General features: G+C 40.6%; 1 protein-coding gene across 2 annotated transcripts in view; it reads left to right on the top strand.

The window, feature by feature from the left end:
• The first annotated feature begins 15,455 nt into the window (after window positions 1–15,455).
• The window catches only part of esamb (endothelial cell adhesion molecule b), an 85,849-nt gene continuing 82,572 nt past the window's right edge, over window positions 15,456–18,732 (top strand). For both annotated transcript variants that reach the window (XM_054795063.1, XM_054795061.1), the window contains exon 1: window positions 15,456–15,878. In XM_054795063.1, coding sequence (XP_054651038.1) covers window positions 15,824–15,878 — 55 coding nt within the window. In that variant the 5' untranslated portion in view covers window positions 15,456–15,823. The remainder of the gene's footprint in view (window positions 15,879–18,732) is intronic.

Raw genomic sequence — 18,732 nt, 5'->3', positions numbered from 1 at the left:
ACGCAGAGTGAACCCTCTTGTCATCCAGCCTGTGTGGCACAGAGAAAAGAACAGATGATCATACACATGTCAATTTACCGAGGGCGTCATAATTATAGACCTGTTTTTTTATAGTTCGATTAATCGATTTATCGAGGCCAAGTATGAGTCAGCAAAAGAGAAGGCTAAGGCCAAAGTGGAGAAGGTGGCTGCTGTTAGCCTCACATCTGATATGTGGACATCCATCGATATGGATGCCTACCTGGCTGTAACATGCCATTTTGTGGATGACAAAACCAGGCTCGGTTCAGTGCTGATTGGAGTGCAGGCCTTCCCCCAGTCTCACACTGCTGAAAATATTGCTCGTGTGAACGCCTCCATGATGGAGGAACCGGGAATCACTAATAAGGTGACATGTACGGTCACTGATGGTGCTCCCAAATATGGTTGCCTGTGTGAGACAGCTGACGCTTCGGCACCATATTTGCATCGCCCACACACTGAACCTGCTTGTGGAGAAGGCACTTGACCAGCACCCTGTGCTCTCTGGCATCCGAGCCAAAGCAAGGAAGCTGATTGGCTACTTTAGAGGCAGCACAGCTGCTAAGGTATGCTTTTTCCCTTTATTCGAATTCATAATAACCCTAATAGTTTGTCTGTGTTCCTACTGCAGTTATTTCATGGCCTACTCATCTGTATCTTTAAAGGAGAAGCTTACTCAAGTGCAGCTTCATCTGGGGATAGATAACTTGAAGTTAATTCAGGAAGTGGAGGCCAGGAACAGTATTTATTTGTTGCTGCAACGTTTGGTTGAGCTCAGGGAGCCAGTTGGAGCAGCATTAGCTGGGCTGCAACACGACATCCCCTTCTTGACCTCAGATGAATTCAGTATCATCGGAGGGTGCCTTTCTTTACTATCCCATTCTACGATGCCACTGTAGAGCTGTCAGCAGAGGAAAACGTGTCTTTCTCTGAAGTTGTACCCCTCATGAAAATGCTGGAACAAACACTTCAGCAGGAGGTAACAAAGCCAGCACCTGCAGTGGCACTGGAAATAGGCGGCCAGCTCATCAGGCAACTCCATGAGAAGCTGTACACTTTGCTGTCGATGAGCATCATTGTCACTGGCTACACTTCTGGACCCCCCCCTTTAAAGTCATCGGATTTTTCAGCCAAACAAAAGCCACAGAGGCAATAAAGCGACTGACCTCAGAGTGTGCCACCATTATAAGATCAAAACAAAACAGGAGAGGAAATTCCCCAGGCTTCCACCTCTCGTGATGTCACTGGAGGTAATCTATTATTTGACATTTTGAGATCATTTATTCTTTTTAGAACACCTACTAACATGATCTGTTTCTTTTTAGGCAGCAAACTGTGGCATCGTCTGGACACCAGTGTCATGAAAGCACGGAAAACCCAAAATACAACTGCAGATGTCACTGTGGAGGTCTACCGCTACCTTTCTGAACCAAATACACTAGGTTCTCTACTTACGAACATCCGATTTGTGAACATTCGGAGATACGAATGCAAGCTGACTGGTCTATATTTTCATGTATTCTGCCTTAACTCCATATTTATACTGCTACATGCTTGACCAATAGAGGGCACTGTGACACTGCTAAAGGGACTAACAGGTAGAGAAAGACGAGAGAGAGTGGAAGGCTAAATTGTAGTTGTATGATACAACCCAGCATAGCTGGTAAATAAAGTTATAAAGAGTTAATAGGCCTGCTTAATTCTACACCACCCACAGAACACTACCTCTTTTAGAAGAGTCTAACGACGACGACCATTTGTCCTTTTTTCAATAAGTCCTCTTCTTCCTCCGCCACTACCACCAACTACGTATGCTCGACCACTCCTCTTCAAAGGTAAATAACATTTATCATTACATATTATTATATCATTTTTATTTTTATTGTTTTTTTCATTAATTATCCTCATTTAATATTACTACTGCATCCAAACTCATATTTACATACATACACATATACTGTATATGTATACACGTACATGTAGTACTTATATCATTGGTAATATTACCTTTTGTTCGACTTACGAACAAATCAACTTGCGAACGGACGTCTGGAACCAATTGTGTTCGTAAGTTGGGGACCTAGTGTACCAGCAGGCTGGAAAACCCTCTGGTGTACTGGGAGAGGCAAAGACCGTTGTACCCAAATGTTTATAATCTGGCAATTGCATTTTTGTGCACGCCAGCATCTTCTGTCCCCTGTGAAAGGGTGTTTTCAAAGCCTGGAGATGTTGTGTCAAAAAAAGAAATCATTTAAAACCAAAAACTGTTGAGAATCTGTTATTTCTTAATAAAAATCAATAAAATCTCCCCTCTCTCGTACATCATTGTCCTACTTACACAAGCATATTCAGTGCCATCTTCATAGTTCCGCAAGAACTTTCACTGTCCTCTGCCTGCATAAGCCCATGCCATCTTTCTAAAGTGACAGAAAAGCATTATTACACAACATGCCGTATCATATGATAGTACTATTTGGGGAAAATTTACAGAATACGTTCAAAAAATATTTTATTATACACATATGTGGTAATTTATGTAGAGACATTATTTGGTCACACATTTTTTGTTATTCACGGACACAAATATTCAATGAATCGTACACAATGTGGTTCAGATACAGCTGCCTGTGATTACACACCTGGCCAGTAGGTGGTTTCGTGTGCACATGAAGCTTCAAGAACTGAACCCTTTCTCAAACCAGTTGTCTCAAGTGTTTTTTTCATTGAAAACCGAGTTTGGTTCACTCATCTTATTTAAGTAATTTGCATGCTGGCATTTACGGTGCACAGCCACCTTGCATCCTATAATGCATGTCATAGGTATATCACAGAGGTATCAAACAAGTCAATTTTGCATCATATTTGTTTGAAAGACGTGCATTTTTACCATCATGATTAGAATAAGAACTGTCATACTCTTTGATGAATGCAAGTACAGTCATGTGACGCTTATTGTTAACAATATACAGCGTTACCTCGCTCTATCGTGGTTCACCTTTCGCGGATTCGCAGAATTTTTTTAGTGCTTCTTTTTTTTTTTCATTACAGCCTATGAACGCCGTTACAGGCCGAGCCTGGCCCTTTAAGAAGAAGAGGAATTGCATTGTGAGAAGTTGAGCGTCTCTCTTCCCGCGCTTGTCTGTATGCACTGCCCGTTGTTTTCCGCGTCCTGATTGGCTGTAGACCATTGTCAATCAATCTTCTTGGTGCCGCCCTGCGTGACGTTAACCAAGGTTCCACTGTGTGTTGTTTGTTAAGTTTGATGCAGTATACAGCAGTTACACGTGACACTATTTTACACGTAAGAATGTTAAAAAGCACAACACATGAAGATGACTCCGCTCCTCTGTTGTTAGGGTTTGCGATTTTGCTTTTTTGCAGTTTTATTTGGCCTTATCATTCCGTGGTTAAATTGTTTTTAGACTTGAACGACAGTTCTGAATGTTAAAAACGTTACTTCAAGCAGTGCCACACATTTAATTTCCATTATTTCTTATGGCAAAAACAGTTTCTAGGTTCCAGCGTGTGTCAAAAAAAGGCCACCAGTAGAAGTCGACGTTGGTCTAATGAGCTACTTGTCTGCTCGTGCTAATTAGCACACAGTCCGGGATGGGGGGGCCTGAGGTGTTGACCGATATGGAGACCTCGTCAGCACATTTCAGAGGTGCAAAGGACACCTTCAGTTGGTCAAATGGACGGTAGAGTTTATTTATAGTGTCACCGTCGTGCAGAGAGACATTTGCATTTGGCTTTAAGTTCCTCTCAACCTTTTAGGAGGGGTGCCAGCAGAGGGGGGCAAAGCGTGGCTTCTCCAATGCGTTTAATTGTCCGACTTTTTTTTCAGTGAGCCGTGCACAGGCCTGCTCGAGGAGCCCTGCTCTATCTGATAAGCTGACATAATGAGCCTAAATGAGGCCGCTTGCAGGACATTTCACTGGGTTTGACACGGCTCTTCTCATCTGACTTCGACCAAGTTTGCTCCAACTTTGTATTCTATTTATAAAGAAGCAACATAAATCCTGGGATTTTGTCAAATTTCAGTCCTAATTAGCAGGAAAACACACAAATCTTCATTATTGATGAAGGCTTCCAGGCTTTTGTGTAGCAATGCCGCCTTAAGTGCAACGTCTGGGGGAAAGTAGGTGCGGGAGAGCTGAAGAAAAACTTTAGCGTAATTACAAATTCTGTATTCATTATTAAAAGGTGTATACGATGAATATTAATCAAACAAATGCCTGGAGAGAGTCTGAGGATTTGTGTCTCAGTATGGCATCCTCCCCCGGTGTAGAGGTAACGCAGGAGTCACACACAAAGTGATAACGCTGCAAAACAAAACAATAAAAAACAGCATGTCTCTCATATAGGTCAGTTTCAAATGCTCACAGAGGGCTAACACGTGGCTAACTGAGGCAAAATCACGACTAATAAAAGCTAATACACACCAATTTGCCAAGCAAAGACCAGAAGCACTGACTAGCCAAATTCTGGAGTGTACATAAAACGTGCTATTAAGTGCAATGATAACGTTTGGAAAGCTGCACATTTCTATGTGGCACAAACATCCGTATACGAACAAGGTAAAGTGCAAAGTATGAAACATCGGCAGAAAAACTAATATCGATATATCGACCTACACCAAATCAAACTGTTACACAAGGCTAACAGGTTACTGCTATGAGAGCTAATAGATGCTAACAAAGGTTACATCTTGATTAATAAAAGCTAAAAGGCGTTAATGTGCATAGTAAGATTACAACTAAGGCTGTATTAGCAGTCCTAATACAAAGATAAGAGGCTAACCTGCTACTACAAGGCTAAAAGACGCTAACTGAAGGTGAAATGTGAGCTAACAGAAGTTACATCATTTCAAACATGGGTTCATTAGCATAGCACATTCGCAATGTCAGAAACACTCATTAGCGTGATTTTAACTAATTATACAAATATAAGCCATGAGCCCGAGGCTTAATCATTAATACAATGGTAACGGGCTACTGCTAATGAAAGCCAATAGATGCTAACCAAGGTTAAATCTTGATCGGTGCTAATTTGTGTAGCAGGATTTGAACTATTACTGTATTAGCATTGTTAATACAAAAGGTAAGGAAGACTGACTCTAAATCCTTGCCAATACAGAGCTAACAGATGCTAACTAAAGTCCAAATTTAACTCTAATACGGGCTAATCCGCAAAGGAATGAGTTTCGTAAGGTCTGAAACGCTAATTAGCGAGAATTTAATGCATATTAGCATTGTTAAGACAGAGGCTAAGGCAAAATCTCTGCTCACGGAGATGAACTCATTGCTCAAGAGATGCTCACTTGTGGCTTTCAAGCACATTTGCATAATAATGCGGGGAAACTAGAAAAGACATCACAAGTCGTCTTGTTTTGTTGGATTTGGAATTGCGTGCTGAGATGATTTCCAAAATTATCCATCTGGTGTTTGCACAAATTGAGGAGGGGAAAAAAAAGCAACTTCTCAAATGCTCAGCTGCTGATTGCTTGGTACAAATAGACATATCATGTAATTGCCACTTGTACTTGGGAGCCCATTTTGTGTGTGCCTTTTTTTTTTATCATCACTGTCTCAGTCTCTTGTCTCATCTCCACGTTTTTAATGACATTTCTGGAAGTGTTCTCGTTACTACTGTGTCTCTGCGTCCTCTTGTAAAAGTCAATGTCTGTCCCTATAATACAATGTGAACTCGAATGTACCAAATCATCTTATTAGACTTTAAAGTGCATTTGTTGGCCTGCCGGAGGTGAGGGGGACCTCTGCTGGCTGGATGGAATCACTGCAACTCTCATTGGAGCCAGCAGCAAGTGTAACTTATAAATAAATAACCTACTTTTACACAATGACAGAACCAAAAAGTCCAATAAAAGGAATATAAAAGGAAAATGCTATTAGGAATCAGTACTAGCATAGTGTACAATCATAACAAAATGCAAAATGAACTCCCTCACTAGTACGAATATTTATTGAAATCAGTCACTAAACTGAGTACAATGAATTCACAATAGTTAATTCACACTATTTACGCCTATTTTGGGGTATTTGGCAAGTTGTCTGATCATGTTAGGGGCAATTGCAATCATGATCACACAAATAATGAAACTTTTTCCACCAAGGGCCACACACAGAAAAATCAAAGGATGCCGGAGTCACTTTAACATTTTTCAAACCAGCCCTTGTAGATATGTTAATATGTTTTTTTTTTTTGCATTTAAAGACAATAAAACAGCCTGTGGCTCAGCTTTGTGTGATTGGTGACAAGCACATGATTAGTATGAATGATCTTTTTCTCCTTACGTATTGCTTTTTTTTTTTTTTTTTTAACATTTTTGCTGCTTGTATTCAATTTTTTTGTACACATATTTCACTTTTTCTCATACATTTTTTTCTCTCAATATCATGTCTTTATTCTGACAATATTTTGACTTTATTGGATGGAGACCATCTCCATCCAATAAAGTCCAAGTGGTTTTGTGTGTTCGGTTTTGTGATGCAAATGTATGACTCTTTTGAATGCATATTGTTTTGAGAAGCGTAGCGTGACCCCAACAACTAACCGGAACTACGTTCCTCCTCGCCGAAATCGGACCGGAACTGTGCTCATGGAAGAAAGTGGGGGGAAAGTCACTGTTGATGCACTACACTGCTGATGGGGATGTCATACAACTTCATGTCAAAAAATCCAAACTATCCCTTTAATATTATGACATTTGTTTTAAAAAAAATAGTTTTTTTCCCATTTTCGCTGTTGTTTTTTTTTTTTTTTTTTAGTTTTCGGCCCAGGGCCGATAAAAAAACAGCTGCACCCCATAAATGCCCCCCGGGCTGCACTTTGGACACCCACAGTCGATATTGACTGATTTATTTTTCTGTGTTTGTACATTTTATTCTATTTTCAATCAAGCTATTTTCTTATATCAAATATTTTTTATTTGTTTGGAAGGCACACTTCCCCGACAGGAAGTGACCCAGCATGCCCTGTGGGTGCTATTTAAAGGCCTATTCGCTGATAATGAGTGCTAATAGGTGCTAAAAGAGTTTTTTTTAATTGGCTCACGAGGATGTTAACTAGCGAGAGTTGTAACTAATATTGGCATTGTTAATTCCACAATAATAGACAGAGGCTACCTCGTTAATACAAGGCTAACGGATGCTAATTAAAGGCTAAATCGCAGCTAATGAGAGGTAATTGATGCTGACAGATTTATTTTTCTGTCATTTCATGTTTTATTCTGTTTTCAATCATGTTGTTTTCCTATATTAAAAAGGTTTTATTTGCTGGGAAGCCCACGCACTAACTTCCCGAACAGGAAGTTACCCGGCATGCCCTGTGGGTGCTATTTAAAGGCTAAATCACTGTTACTGAAAACTGGTAGATGCTTAAAAAAAAGTAAAATCTTGATGAATTAAAGTTAATATGTTCTAACAAAGATGTTTCCTAGCGAAAACTGTAACTAATATTAGCATTGTTAATTCCAAGATAAGAGACAGATGCTGCCTAATGAATACAAGGCTAACAGGTGCTAATTAAAGGCTATATCACTGCTAACAAGAGCTAACTGATGCTAACAGATGCATTTTTCTGTCTTTCCATATTTTATTCCATTTTCAATCATGTTATTTCCCATTATTAAATATTTTAATTTTATATTTGCTGGGAAGCGAGCGCACACACTTCCCCAACAGGAAGTTACCAGGCATGCCTTGTGAGTCCCAAAAAAATAGTATTGTTTTGCATGTATAGTAGGGTGTAAGCTTAACTACTTGTTATGTTATTTTTGTTTGCCCCGTGAGCGAGGGAGGCATTTGGTTTGCTGACCTCCCGTTGGTTTGTGTTGGAGTGTTAAGATAGACAATTTCACATTCACGGGTGTTCCCGGACCCTAAAACCTGCAAAAAGCTGGGATCTTCTGGATATAAATTAAATATCAGTCTTGAATGTCAGAATCCCCTGAGGCCCCCTACGTTGAAATGAAACAGGGGAAAAAATATTCTCTGACGTCTTCTGTGTGTCATTTTGAATGTTCCCTCTCTATGTCGCCTTTAAAAAACAAGCCAGCGCATCTGAATCCTGAAGAAAACATGTTCTTCCAACACAGAGCTCCCTTTTTCAGATGTTTTTGCACGTGAAAGAGGACAAAAGGAACAGCGGCGGTCATCTACAGCTGACGCCACGTGTTTCCTGTTCGGCTAGGTCACTCTCATCTTCCTGGCTTGAATGTAATTTCCTGAAGGAACAAGATTAAAGACAGGAGGCCACACTTTCACAGTAAGAGCATGTCAGTGTGACTCCTTGCTATTAAATAAACAGGTAGGAGGAAGGCCATTCAATTTCACAGTGCTCAATGCTGTTGAATGTCTCTCAAGTTAAAAGAAAATGTGCTTCAAAAGTTCCCAAAAGACGTTATGTTGATCTATCACCTTTTGATTTGTGAGACTTTAGCTCAAGCACAAGTGATTTGGCTTTTCTTTGGCTTTTTTGTGATGCCACCACACCATAGAAGACTACCAGTGTTGGGGACTAAGGATGAGAAGGATGCTTTTTGCAGTATAGTAGCACACCGACAGTACAATATGGCTGCAGTGACAACAAACCCATAGGTCACTTTCTCTGCTACAAATCAATGCATGGGTTTGTTAACTTGGTTCGGTTCCGTTTCACGCTATAAAAAAATTAATGAAAATGCATCACCAACATGCGAGAGCTCTTTCTTCTCCTATTGGCCGCAAGAATGTAAACAGGAAGAAGGCTTGCTGTCAGAGTAGTGAGTGAAATAATGCTGATGGACAAAACATGGACAAAAAAGAACTTTTAAAATAGTCATTTTAAAATAGAATTTAACAACAATCGGAACAATCGGTGTTCATTTTACAAGAATAAAGTGAAAATATCCATCCATCCAGCCATCTTCTTTCACTTATCCGAGGTGGGGTCGCAGGGGCAGCAGCCGAAGCAGGGAGGCACAGACTTCACTCTCCCTGGCTACTTAGTCCAGCTCCTCCCAGAGAATCCACATTCCTAGGCCAGTTGGGAGACATTGTCTCTCCAACGTGTCCTGGGTCTTCCCCAAGGCCTCCTACCAGTCTGACGTGCCCTGAACACCTCCCCATGGAGGCGTCCGGGAGGCGTCCTTACCAGATGCCTGAGCCACCTCATGTGGCTGCTCTCAATGCGGAGGAGCAGCAGTTCTACTCCAAGTTTGTCCCAGGTGACGGTGCTTCTCACCTTATGTCTAAGGGAGAGCCCAGCCACCCTACGGACAAAACTCATTCTGTCCGCTTGTACCCGCAATCTTTTCCTTTCAGTGACTACCCAAAGCTCATGACCATAGGTGAGGGTAGGACCGGGTAAATTGAGAGCTTTGGCTTTTGGCTCAGCTACCTTTTCACCACAACGAACCGATGCAAATTCCACATCACTATTGCACCAATTCGCCTGTCAATCTCGCGTTCCATCCTTCCCTCACTCGTGAACAAGACCCAGAGGTACCTAAACTCCTCCACTTGGGGCAGGATCTCTTTCCCGACCCGGAGATGGCACTCCACCCTTTTCCAAGCAAGAACCATGGACTCGGACTTGGAGGTGCTGATTCTCATCCCTGCCGCTTCACACTCGGCTGCGAACCGATCCAGTGAGAGTTGAAGGTCACGGCTCGATGAAGCCAGCAGGACCACATCATCTGCAAAAAGCAGAGACCCAGTCCTGTAGACACCAAATCGGAATCGCTCAACACCCTGGCTAGAAATTCTGTCCATAACGTCATGAATAGAATCGGTGACAAAGGGCAGCCCTGGCGGAGTCCAACCCTCAGTGACTTATTGCTGGCAATGCAAACTAAGCTCTGACTCTGGTCATACACGGAACAAACAGCCTGAATTAGGTGGTCCAATACCCCGTATACCCGGATCACTCCCCACAGAATTCCTTGAGGAACACGGTGGAATGCCTTCTCCAAGTCCACAAAAGACTTGTGGACTGATTGAGAAAACTCCCATGCACCCCCAAGGACCCTGTCAAGAGTGTAAAGTCCACAGTTGCACGACCAGGACAAAAACCACACTGCTCCTCCTGAATCCAAGATTCAACTATCCGGCGGATCCTCCTCTCCATAACCCCTGAATAAACTTACCAGGACGACTGAGAAGTGTGATCCCATGATACTTGGAACACACCTTCCGGTCCTCCTTCTTAAAAAGAGGGATCACCACCCCGGTCTGCCAATGCAGAGGAAACGCTCCCGATGTCCACGCGATGCTGCAGAGTCATGTCAACCAAGAACCTAACATACATGTTTTTACCCGGAGAAAACCCATGTACGCAAGGGGAGAACATGCAAACTCCACACAGAAAATGCCCAATGGAGATTCGAACGCAGGTCTTCCCGATCTCCTGACTGTGACTGTGTGGCCAACATGCTAACCACTAGGCTAGAAAGTTCACTACAGCAAAAATGGGGAAAAAGAGTGAAGCCGATAATAACAATACACTTTTTCACAAAGCTGAGATGTACTTTTTTCTTGACATATCTTTAACGTCTTAGCATATCTAAATGTTTTGCTTTACAAAATATCAAAGTGGCCCCTTGCGTCCTTTCATTTTTCTCAATGTTGCCCTCGATGGGAAAAAGTTCGGCGATGTTCCACTGTACTTTCAAAACCCTGACACTTTTTTCCAAGTGATTACATACAACAGAAAACAACACACGCAAAAGGTATTCCAAATGACTGAAGTGGATTTTAGTCACGGTGTTAAATGTTTGGCAAGTAATTAGTCATAAGCTTGCAAAGATCACCACTCTGCCAATATTCATGCGTGGGTGTTACTTTTGTGTATTTTGTTGTTTAAGTGAGTAGGCGTCAAAGTTTTCACACGTTAGATAGAAGTGTCACTTTGAATTCATGATGGGCCAAATGTTGCCTTTTCCAGCAGGACGTTAAAGAGGCCGTTTCAGTTATTTATCCCCAATGAAATCTTACGCAACCCTGCCTTCTTTACATTATTAATAGTATATAACTGTTATTTCATTTAAATGTGCTAAATGGCAGCCTTGTGGAATCCTAAAGAAGCTTATCAGCCAATAGCAGATATCAGCAAGCTCTGCCAAAACACTTTCACACTTGAGGTTCAACCAAAATGCTTTAACATTACAGACGAGGAAGACAAGACTGAAACATCTGAAGCAGAGAACACCACGTCAAATGTAAGGAAGCGTATTATGGTACAACCGGTCTTGGGATTGATAGAATCTGCTGGTGGTTATAAAAACACTGCATATATACAGTAGCATCTACTGTGAATGCCAGCAACGACAAAGGTCACCGTAGATGTAGTTCCAAATGGTGGCCGCTAGATGGCAGACAGCAATCAACAACAGACCTTCAATTAAAAAAATAATAATAATCACATAATAAAAATAAAAATAGTTTCACTTGTTATAACATTGCACTCTAACTGTGCAACTTCACTCTGAAGTGCAGGCGACAGGACACTTTCATTACATAAAAAGCCCCCGTGGAGAAGACTCCCACCAGCTGGCAGCTAGATAACATTAATGCAAACTTTGACAATGGATGCATTCAGGATGGCTGCAGGGGTGGATTTGCTCATAAAGACACCTGCTAAGACTTGCATAAATCTGACAGAGAATGGAATAAAATGTGACAGAATAATCCTTTTTTAAGTTGAGATAGGATTTCCAGACTTGTGTTGTTTAACAGCATATCTGGGCATTATTTTTGCTGGATTTGGAAACCAGTACCTTGCACCCAGGGCTCGATCAGTTATTAAAAGGTCACATTTTATAGTATTTTTCAACAATTTATCAAAGTTTAGCAAGGCTTGGTGCTGGAATTCGGACAGTTTAAAAGTGCTTTTCGTAAGCCCTACTGGGAACACGCTGGTTTGTGTGTCTGTGGCTTTAATGCTAGTGAATTGTTTGTCCACCCCCATCTCCGGCAGAGTGTGTGGCTCCTAGAAACACTATTGTGCACTTTATCCACTTTTACATATAGCCTATAGTAATCCTTTGTTTATCTAGCACAGGGGTGTCCAAAAAACTGCAGCCCACTGCTGTTTTTTTTTATTGGCCTGTGGCACATTAAAAAAAAAACAACAACAGTAGCAACAACTGAAGAATCAACAGTAATTTTACGCCGATAACGTCAGACTATTAAGAGAAAAAAGTTGTAATGTAATGAGAAAAAGTCATAATCTGCACCAATGGCTGGACAGGACAAAAAAAAAAGAGAAAAACTTAAAAGAATAACATCGTAATATTAGGAGCAAAAATAACATGTAAAATATATGAAACAAAAAAGATGTTCTTTTTCAAAAGTTGTAATATTAGGAGAAACAAACAAAATGAATAAAGTTGTAATACTAAAATTAGGTAGCGGAAAAAGTTAAAATGATACGAGAATCAAGTCCAAATATTGTGTGAATAAAGTCATAGTTACAAGGGAAAAAAATGATAAGAAGAAAGACGAAATAGTTGGAAAATTTGTTGGAAAAAGCAGCTGTAATTTTACAAGAATAAAGACAAAATATTAATACTAAAAAGTCATATTCTAACAAGAAAAAGGGTGCAATTTTGCGAGAATGAACTTGTCATTATATGAGGGAAAATGATGTTATTTTAGTGACATAGTGTTTAAATATTAAAGAAAAATTATTATTTATTATTACATTATTTTAGTAGTATAAAGTAGTAATAATATGAGAAGCATCCATCCACTTTCTATGCCGCTTATCCTCACTAGGGTCGCGGGGGTATGCTGGAGCCTATCCCAAACGTGAGTGTGTGGATCCCAGTGCAGAGTAACAACAGTCCATGAGATAACAAAAATATTTAATTATAACAAAAGGAACGAAAAAACACTGATGGAAAAACCCAAACAGGAAGCACGTTGCCTTAAAAAGCAAAAGCTGCTGGAAGTACCGAGCAGGAAAAGATAACTCACAACACGGACAATAAAAGCCAGAAAGAGGGGAACAGGTACAGGAGCCGGGCTGAGCGGCGGGCAGGTGAAGCTGGAGATACAATCCGGCAACTGGCTTAAGAAGATCATTAGGGATGTCCCGATGCGCATTTTTTGTCTTCCGATGCGATCCAATTTTTGTATAGTCTTGCCGATCCGGTACAGATTTTTTGTTTGTTTGTTTGTTTGTTTTAAAAATAATAAGCTTTTGTTACAAACATGAATTTGTGGAATTGAATATGGTTGAATATGGAAAAGCATTAAAAATAATGCTGCCAAAGTATTGCTGAATTCACTTTTTTATTACACAGCATGACCAACAATATTGTTTGGCTTTTGTAACAAACCTCTGTGAGTCAGGTCCCCAATCCAATAAAAGTCCATCCAATAAAAGATCAAATTGGGAAAAATGGGCATTCAAAATACTTTTAGGGTAGGACCAATCATTTGACATGGTTATAGATCAATTTGTGGTGTGATTTAGAATATATGACTTTTTTTTTTTAACAAACTCTCTCGGGGCCCTATGAAATCTGTTTTAATTTTTCCCAAATTCCATGTTTTCTGTTTTAATTTTTTAGAATTTCTGCCTTTTCGACTGCTATTTGGGTTTGTGAATAAAATGCAAAAAATTCTTCCATTTATTGATGCAATACATCATTGGCCCATTTTGTCCAGTAATTAAGAAATGGATGTAGCTTAGCTACCTAGCATAGCTATGTGATGTTACAGTGCTAACATTACAAAGTTTTAAGAGCAACATCACGCTAGGTTAGCCTATTTGCTGAAAAAAAAAAAATTATCAAATTTTAGCTCCCACGTCTGTAGCAGACAGAGGGAGACTTGACAGAGCTACATGTTTTTTAGATGTGTAGCGAAGCCTGCTTTTTTTTGGTTTGTTTTTGGGCTTTTTTTTTTAACAAAGATCTCCCATGATATGGTGGGGACTCATATTCCGGTTAAAAATACATTTTGTATCCTAGGGAACCTTTAACTGTACACGTGCACATGCACAGCAGCCATACCGTTGACACACAGTAACAGACAAATTCAACAAGAAATGCACATTTTAAACAAGACTGCACGGTTATTTTTGGGTATTCGTCCAGTCAGGTGCATTATAATTCAAGCGCAATAACACGAGACAGCACTCACACACATTACACAATGTAACCTTAACACGGTGACAATAAACACAGAAGACAAGGGGACGAGCAGATTCCACAAAAGGAGAACAATATGAATAAGTTATCATGGACGCTTGGAAAACACACACACACACACATACTCTAGGGCGTCTCACGTGTGTGTCGCTCAGGTGAGAACGCTGTCGGACAAACACACACTGCTTCATATCATGTGATAAATCCATTATGTTCCATTAAAAATGCAACAGCTCCATCAGCATTGCACCTGACTGATTGACCATACACACACACACACACACACACACACACACACTCACTGAGTGTAAAAGCCTGCAGTTCCCCCCCCCCCCCCGCCCCCCCCCCCGTGCTGTTATCTGTTAAGTATTTCTTTAATGCAATATTGTTCATTCTGTAAAGAGGGTCAGAAGTAATTAAATTATGTACAGTATATATACCAGGGATCTCCAAAATGCGGCCCAGGGGCCATTAGCGGCTCACGGCTGTTTTTTATTGGCCCGCGGCACATTCTGAAAGATAATTTAACAAAAAAACCTAAAGAATAAAAAGCAACTGTAGGAAAAACTGAAAAATCTGCAGTAATTTTGCAAGAATAAAGTCAAGATTAAGAAAAAAGACAAGGAAAAATGTGTACTCTAATGAGAAAAAGTCACAATAATAACGTTATAATACTAGGTTTCAGCTGTGTTGTCACCGACTAATATTTAAATTCGTTCGATGATCTGAAACATTTACGTGTGACAAACATGCAGGAAAAAAAGGAATCCATTTTTCACACCACTGTAGATACTGTATAACTTCATAGCATATCTTTGCAAAATATCATAGTGGTCTTTCACTCTGAGGTCCTCGCTGAATAAAGTTAGGACGCCCATGATATATACTGTACAATATGGCCCCTTATAGCGTTCTAGTAAATCTAGTAGTTCTGCAGACTTTTCAGTGCACTGCATTTACAGAAATCACTACCTACAGTTGTATTTATTTTTTCATATCTGATCAAAATATTCAACCCCCCATCTAAAAAAAAAAAAAAAAAAAAAATCTTGAGGGCAAAAGAGGTTATTTGTAAATGTGAAGTTGCAAGTTTATTCATTTTTAGAATGTAATAAAACAGCAGCTTGAGTCAATGGCAGTGTCTAGTAGTGGTAGTATCGGTAGTACCGTTAGTATCCGAAGAGAAAGTGTTGTCATGTATAATCATAATAGCCAAGAAGCTAACTTCAAAGTAAGTATTGTGCTGCCTGTCCCGACCTCGCAGCCAGACGGCGCCAAAGAGCCGAGCCGTGCTGGTTGCAGGAAGACACGGCTACCACGCACACTCCACTAGTGTGCAAAAGCTTGGCAACACAAGTCAAGCAGGGCGAGTTGATTGATGGTGGGAGCAGCGAGAGAGGTAAAAGGAGGGACGTGCACACCGGCTTTGGCAAATAAAAGTGACGGCAGGCGGGCGGGGAGCTGTGCCATGTCAGCCGCCGTGTGGATCGACGCAAACATGAGCGAAAGCTTCCTTTTTTACTACACACCTTGTGGCTCCAGGAGTGGACCCTACCTGAACAATCCAGCCGGAGGTTTGTGAGTGTGTGCGAGTCAACTTTGAAGACTGATTTGTTGATTTCCTGCTCGCTTGGATGTGGCGCCATGGAGAGACATTCAAGACTAAGAGCCTTTCTGATGTTCTTGTGGATTTTTCAAGGTAAGATCATGAAGATCTTCACTTTTCTTCTGTGAACTACGCCTGAACCCAAGGTCAAATGATACTCTCTTAGAAATTCTACTTTAACAGTGCTCCCAAGCGTACAATTTTACAATGAAATTAGTCATTTTTATTGCAACTACAATAAGTTTACAATGTCCTTGAATCACCGAGCAAATGTGCACAAAGTGAGACATGGTACTATTTTGATTTTGAATGTTCTTTTTAATTTACTGTACCGTAAACAAAGCGAGAGGTGTGCACCCTCGTGTGGCCCTGAACAGTCGAGGGTCTGGTGCCTTGCTCAAGAGCTTGCTTTTTTACAGGTTAGGCTAATTGGAGACTCTAAATCGGGGGTGTCCTAACTTTTCCTACCCAGAGCTGCATACTATTAAAATCAAGGGATGCGAGAGACATTTTATAATATTAGTAATTTTTTTTTATACTAGGCCCATTATAGGTGAAAGCATATTACAGTAGACTCTCGCGTTACCTTCTGGGACCAACAACGAACGGCGAACATTGGATAATTGATACACTCATAAAAATGGTTATTTTTGACCACCGCGTCAACCTCTTGCCAGCTTGACGTTGAAGTTCTACAATTTTGGATCAACATTTGCAATAAAAGTGTCTATATATATTCCTTTTTTCATTCATTTCATTCATCAGTATTTTTTTTTATATTTAGACTTTATTTTCATAAAATTACAGCTGTTTTTTTTTTTTACCATTTCTGCTGCTGTTATTTTTTTAAATTGTCAACCATTTCAACTTTATTGTTGTACATTTCTTGTTCTCGTAATTATCACTTTATTGCCATATTATTTTGTCTGTATTCCCATCACATAACTTTTTCCTCAACCTAGATTTTTTGTTTGTTTTTTTTTCCTGCTGCTTTTTCCATTTTTGGCATTTGTTTTTTTGTTTTCTTGTTAAATCATATTTTTAGAATGTGCCACGGGCCAATAAAAAAGCAACCTCGGGCCGTAAATGTCCCCTGGGCTGCGCTTTGGACACGCCTGATCTACTCTGTGATTGAGCAACCAGTCCAGGGTGTATTCCGCCTCCCACCCAAAGTCAGCTGGCATAGTCTCCAACACACCCACCACCCTGATGAGGACAAACTGTATAGAAAATGGATGGAAGATCCACTTAGTGTCTTGAATCAGCTACTTTAGGGTCCGTAGAGTACTAAAATTGTCAACCAGGTATCAACCAGGTTATTCCATGTATAGTGCGCATGCGTCATGTATTTTTCTGCATTTAAAACTGCACAAATAGTGCACCTGTGTAGCAGATTTATCCATTTTCACTTTCAGTTGCAGGAGATGTTGTCAAGAAGCGGAAAGGTGCACTCACTTCCATGCATTTTGGAAAGTCAAAATGTAGAAACAAGCATGCTGACGATTTCTTATTTTTTTGCACTGAATTCCACTGTGGTTGTGCCGCCTGTGTTTTTAACTCGGGAGGGGGGGGGGGGGGTCCTGCTTTTAAGCACATAGCAGAGCACTTCTTCATCTTAAGAGGGCATAATGTTGTCTACCCACGGTTGAATGCTCCAAAAATGTATTTCAAGGAAGTCGAACGATGTTACTTTATTGTCCCCGGTGAGCTCGGGAATGACATAAAAGCAGAGATTTACCTGAAAGAGCAGAAATCCCAGCTTGCTCACATGACTTATTTACTATGAAGGGCACATGGGCTCACATCTGCATGCAGAGATGCTCAAGACAATGAATGCACCAACAAAAGAACCTTCTTATGTGTTAATATTAGTTGTTTTAGTTGTTGATTAGCAGACTTGCACACATTAAATGATGAGATTAATTTCCCTCGGTCTCTAAGCTGCTCATTTTGTGTATAATTCAGACGCTTCTCAGAGAAGCCCTGAAGGCTCCTCAAACTTTGCCGCTCTGCTTTCCATCAAGTGAGCACTGCATCGTCTCTTGCCTTCCTCTTTTGTTAAAGATTTAGATTTGCCGTCGATGGCAGATAAATGCTTTTCACTTGATCAGGTGATGTGAGGAAGGTGACCTGTTTTGGCGACAACTACTGCTGGATGGGTGCAAGAAAGCATCTGTATTGCCTCCTCCAGGGACTGTATGCTACCTTCATTGGACGTATGGACATGATATATGGCCTATGAGGCTCCGGAATAACAAGAACAGGATGCCTCCTTCGGGCTGAGACTTTATAGACATACTGCAAGATGACTAAATGCTACTGTAACATCTTCAGTGTGGGAATAATACATTTACTAGAGCCTTATTATTCATTTAAACACAGCACCTACAATATCTCATTAGTTTTGATAAAGGAAATGTACAGAAAATATGTCTAAAAGTTGCTAAAACTGTGTTTTGGCACTGGTGGTATTAATTGATTAGTTTATTGTTATGGTGGTTGTAGTTTGCATATTAGACACAGCTTTCAAAATGATGCAGGGCAGTTGCGCACCACCGCAAACCGCAATAATAAAGATAAGTTAATAAACTGATATGCCTGTTACAGTGTCAATGGAACATTGTCTTTTCTTAGTGTGTTGCATTGTACCCTTACATCCTTTCCTCAATAACAAAGACTGCGCAGTGTCAGACAGTCTGGTGATCGAAGGCTACTCAGAGTTTACATGGTGTATTTCTATTGACATGTATGAAATACCCCTTTGTCACCGATTTTGTTCATTATTTTTATGGACAGTATTTCTAGGCGCAGGCAGGGCATTGAGGGGTTTCGGTTTGGTGGCTGCAGGATTGAGTCTCTGCTTTTTGCAGATGATGTGGTCCTGCTGGCTTCATCGAGCCGTAAACTTCAACTTTCACCGGATCGGTTTGCAGCCGAGTGTGAAGCG

Source organism: Dunckerocampus dactyliophorus, chromosome 12, assembly GCF_027744805.1.
Source record: "Dunckerocampus dactyliophorus isolate RoL2022-P2 chromosome 12, RoL_Ddac_1.1, whole genome shotgun sequence".
Lineage (NCBI taxonomy): Eukaryota > Metazoa > Chordata > Actinopteri > Syngnathiformes > Syngnathidae > Dunckerocampus > Dunckerocampus dactyliophorus.
The sequence above is the reverse complement of the archived record's forward strand: the minus strand, read 5'-3'. Positions and strand labels throughout refer to the sequence as shown.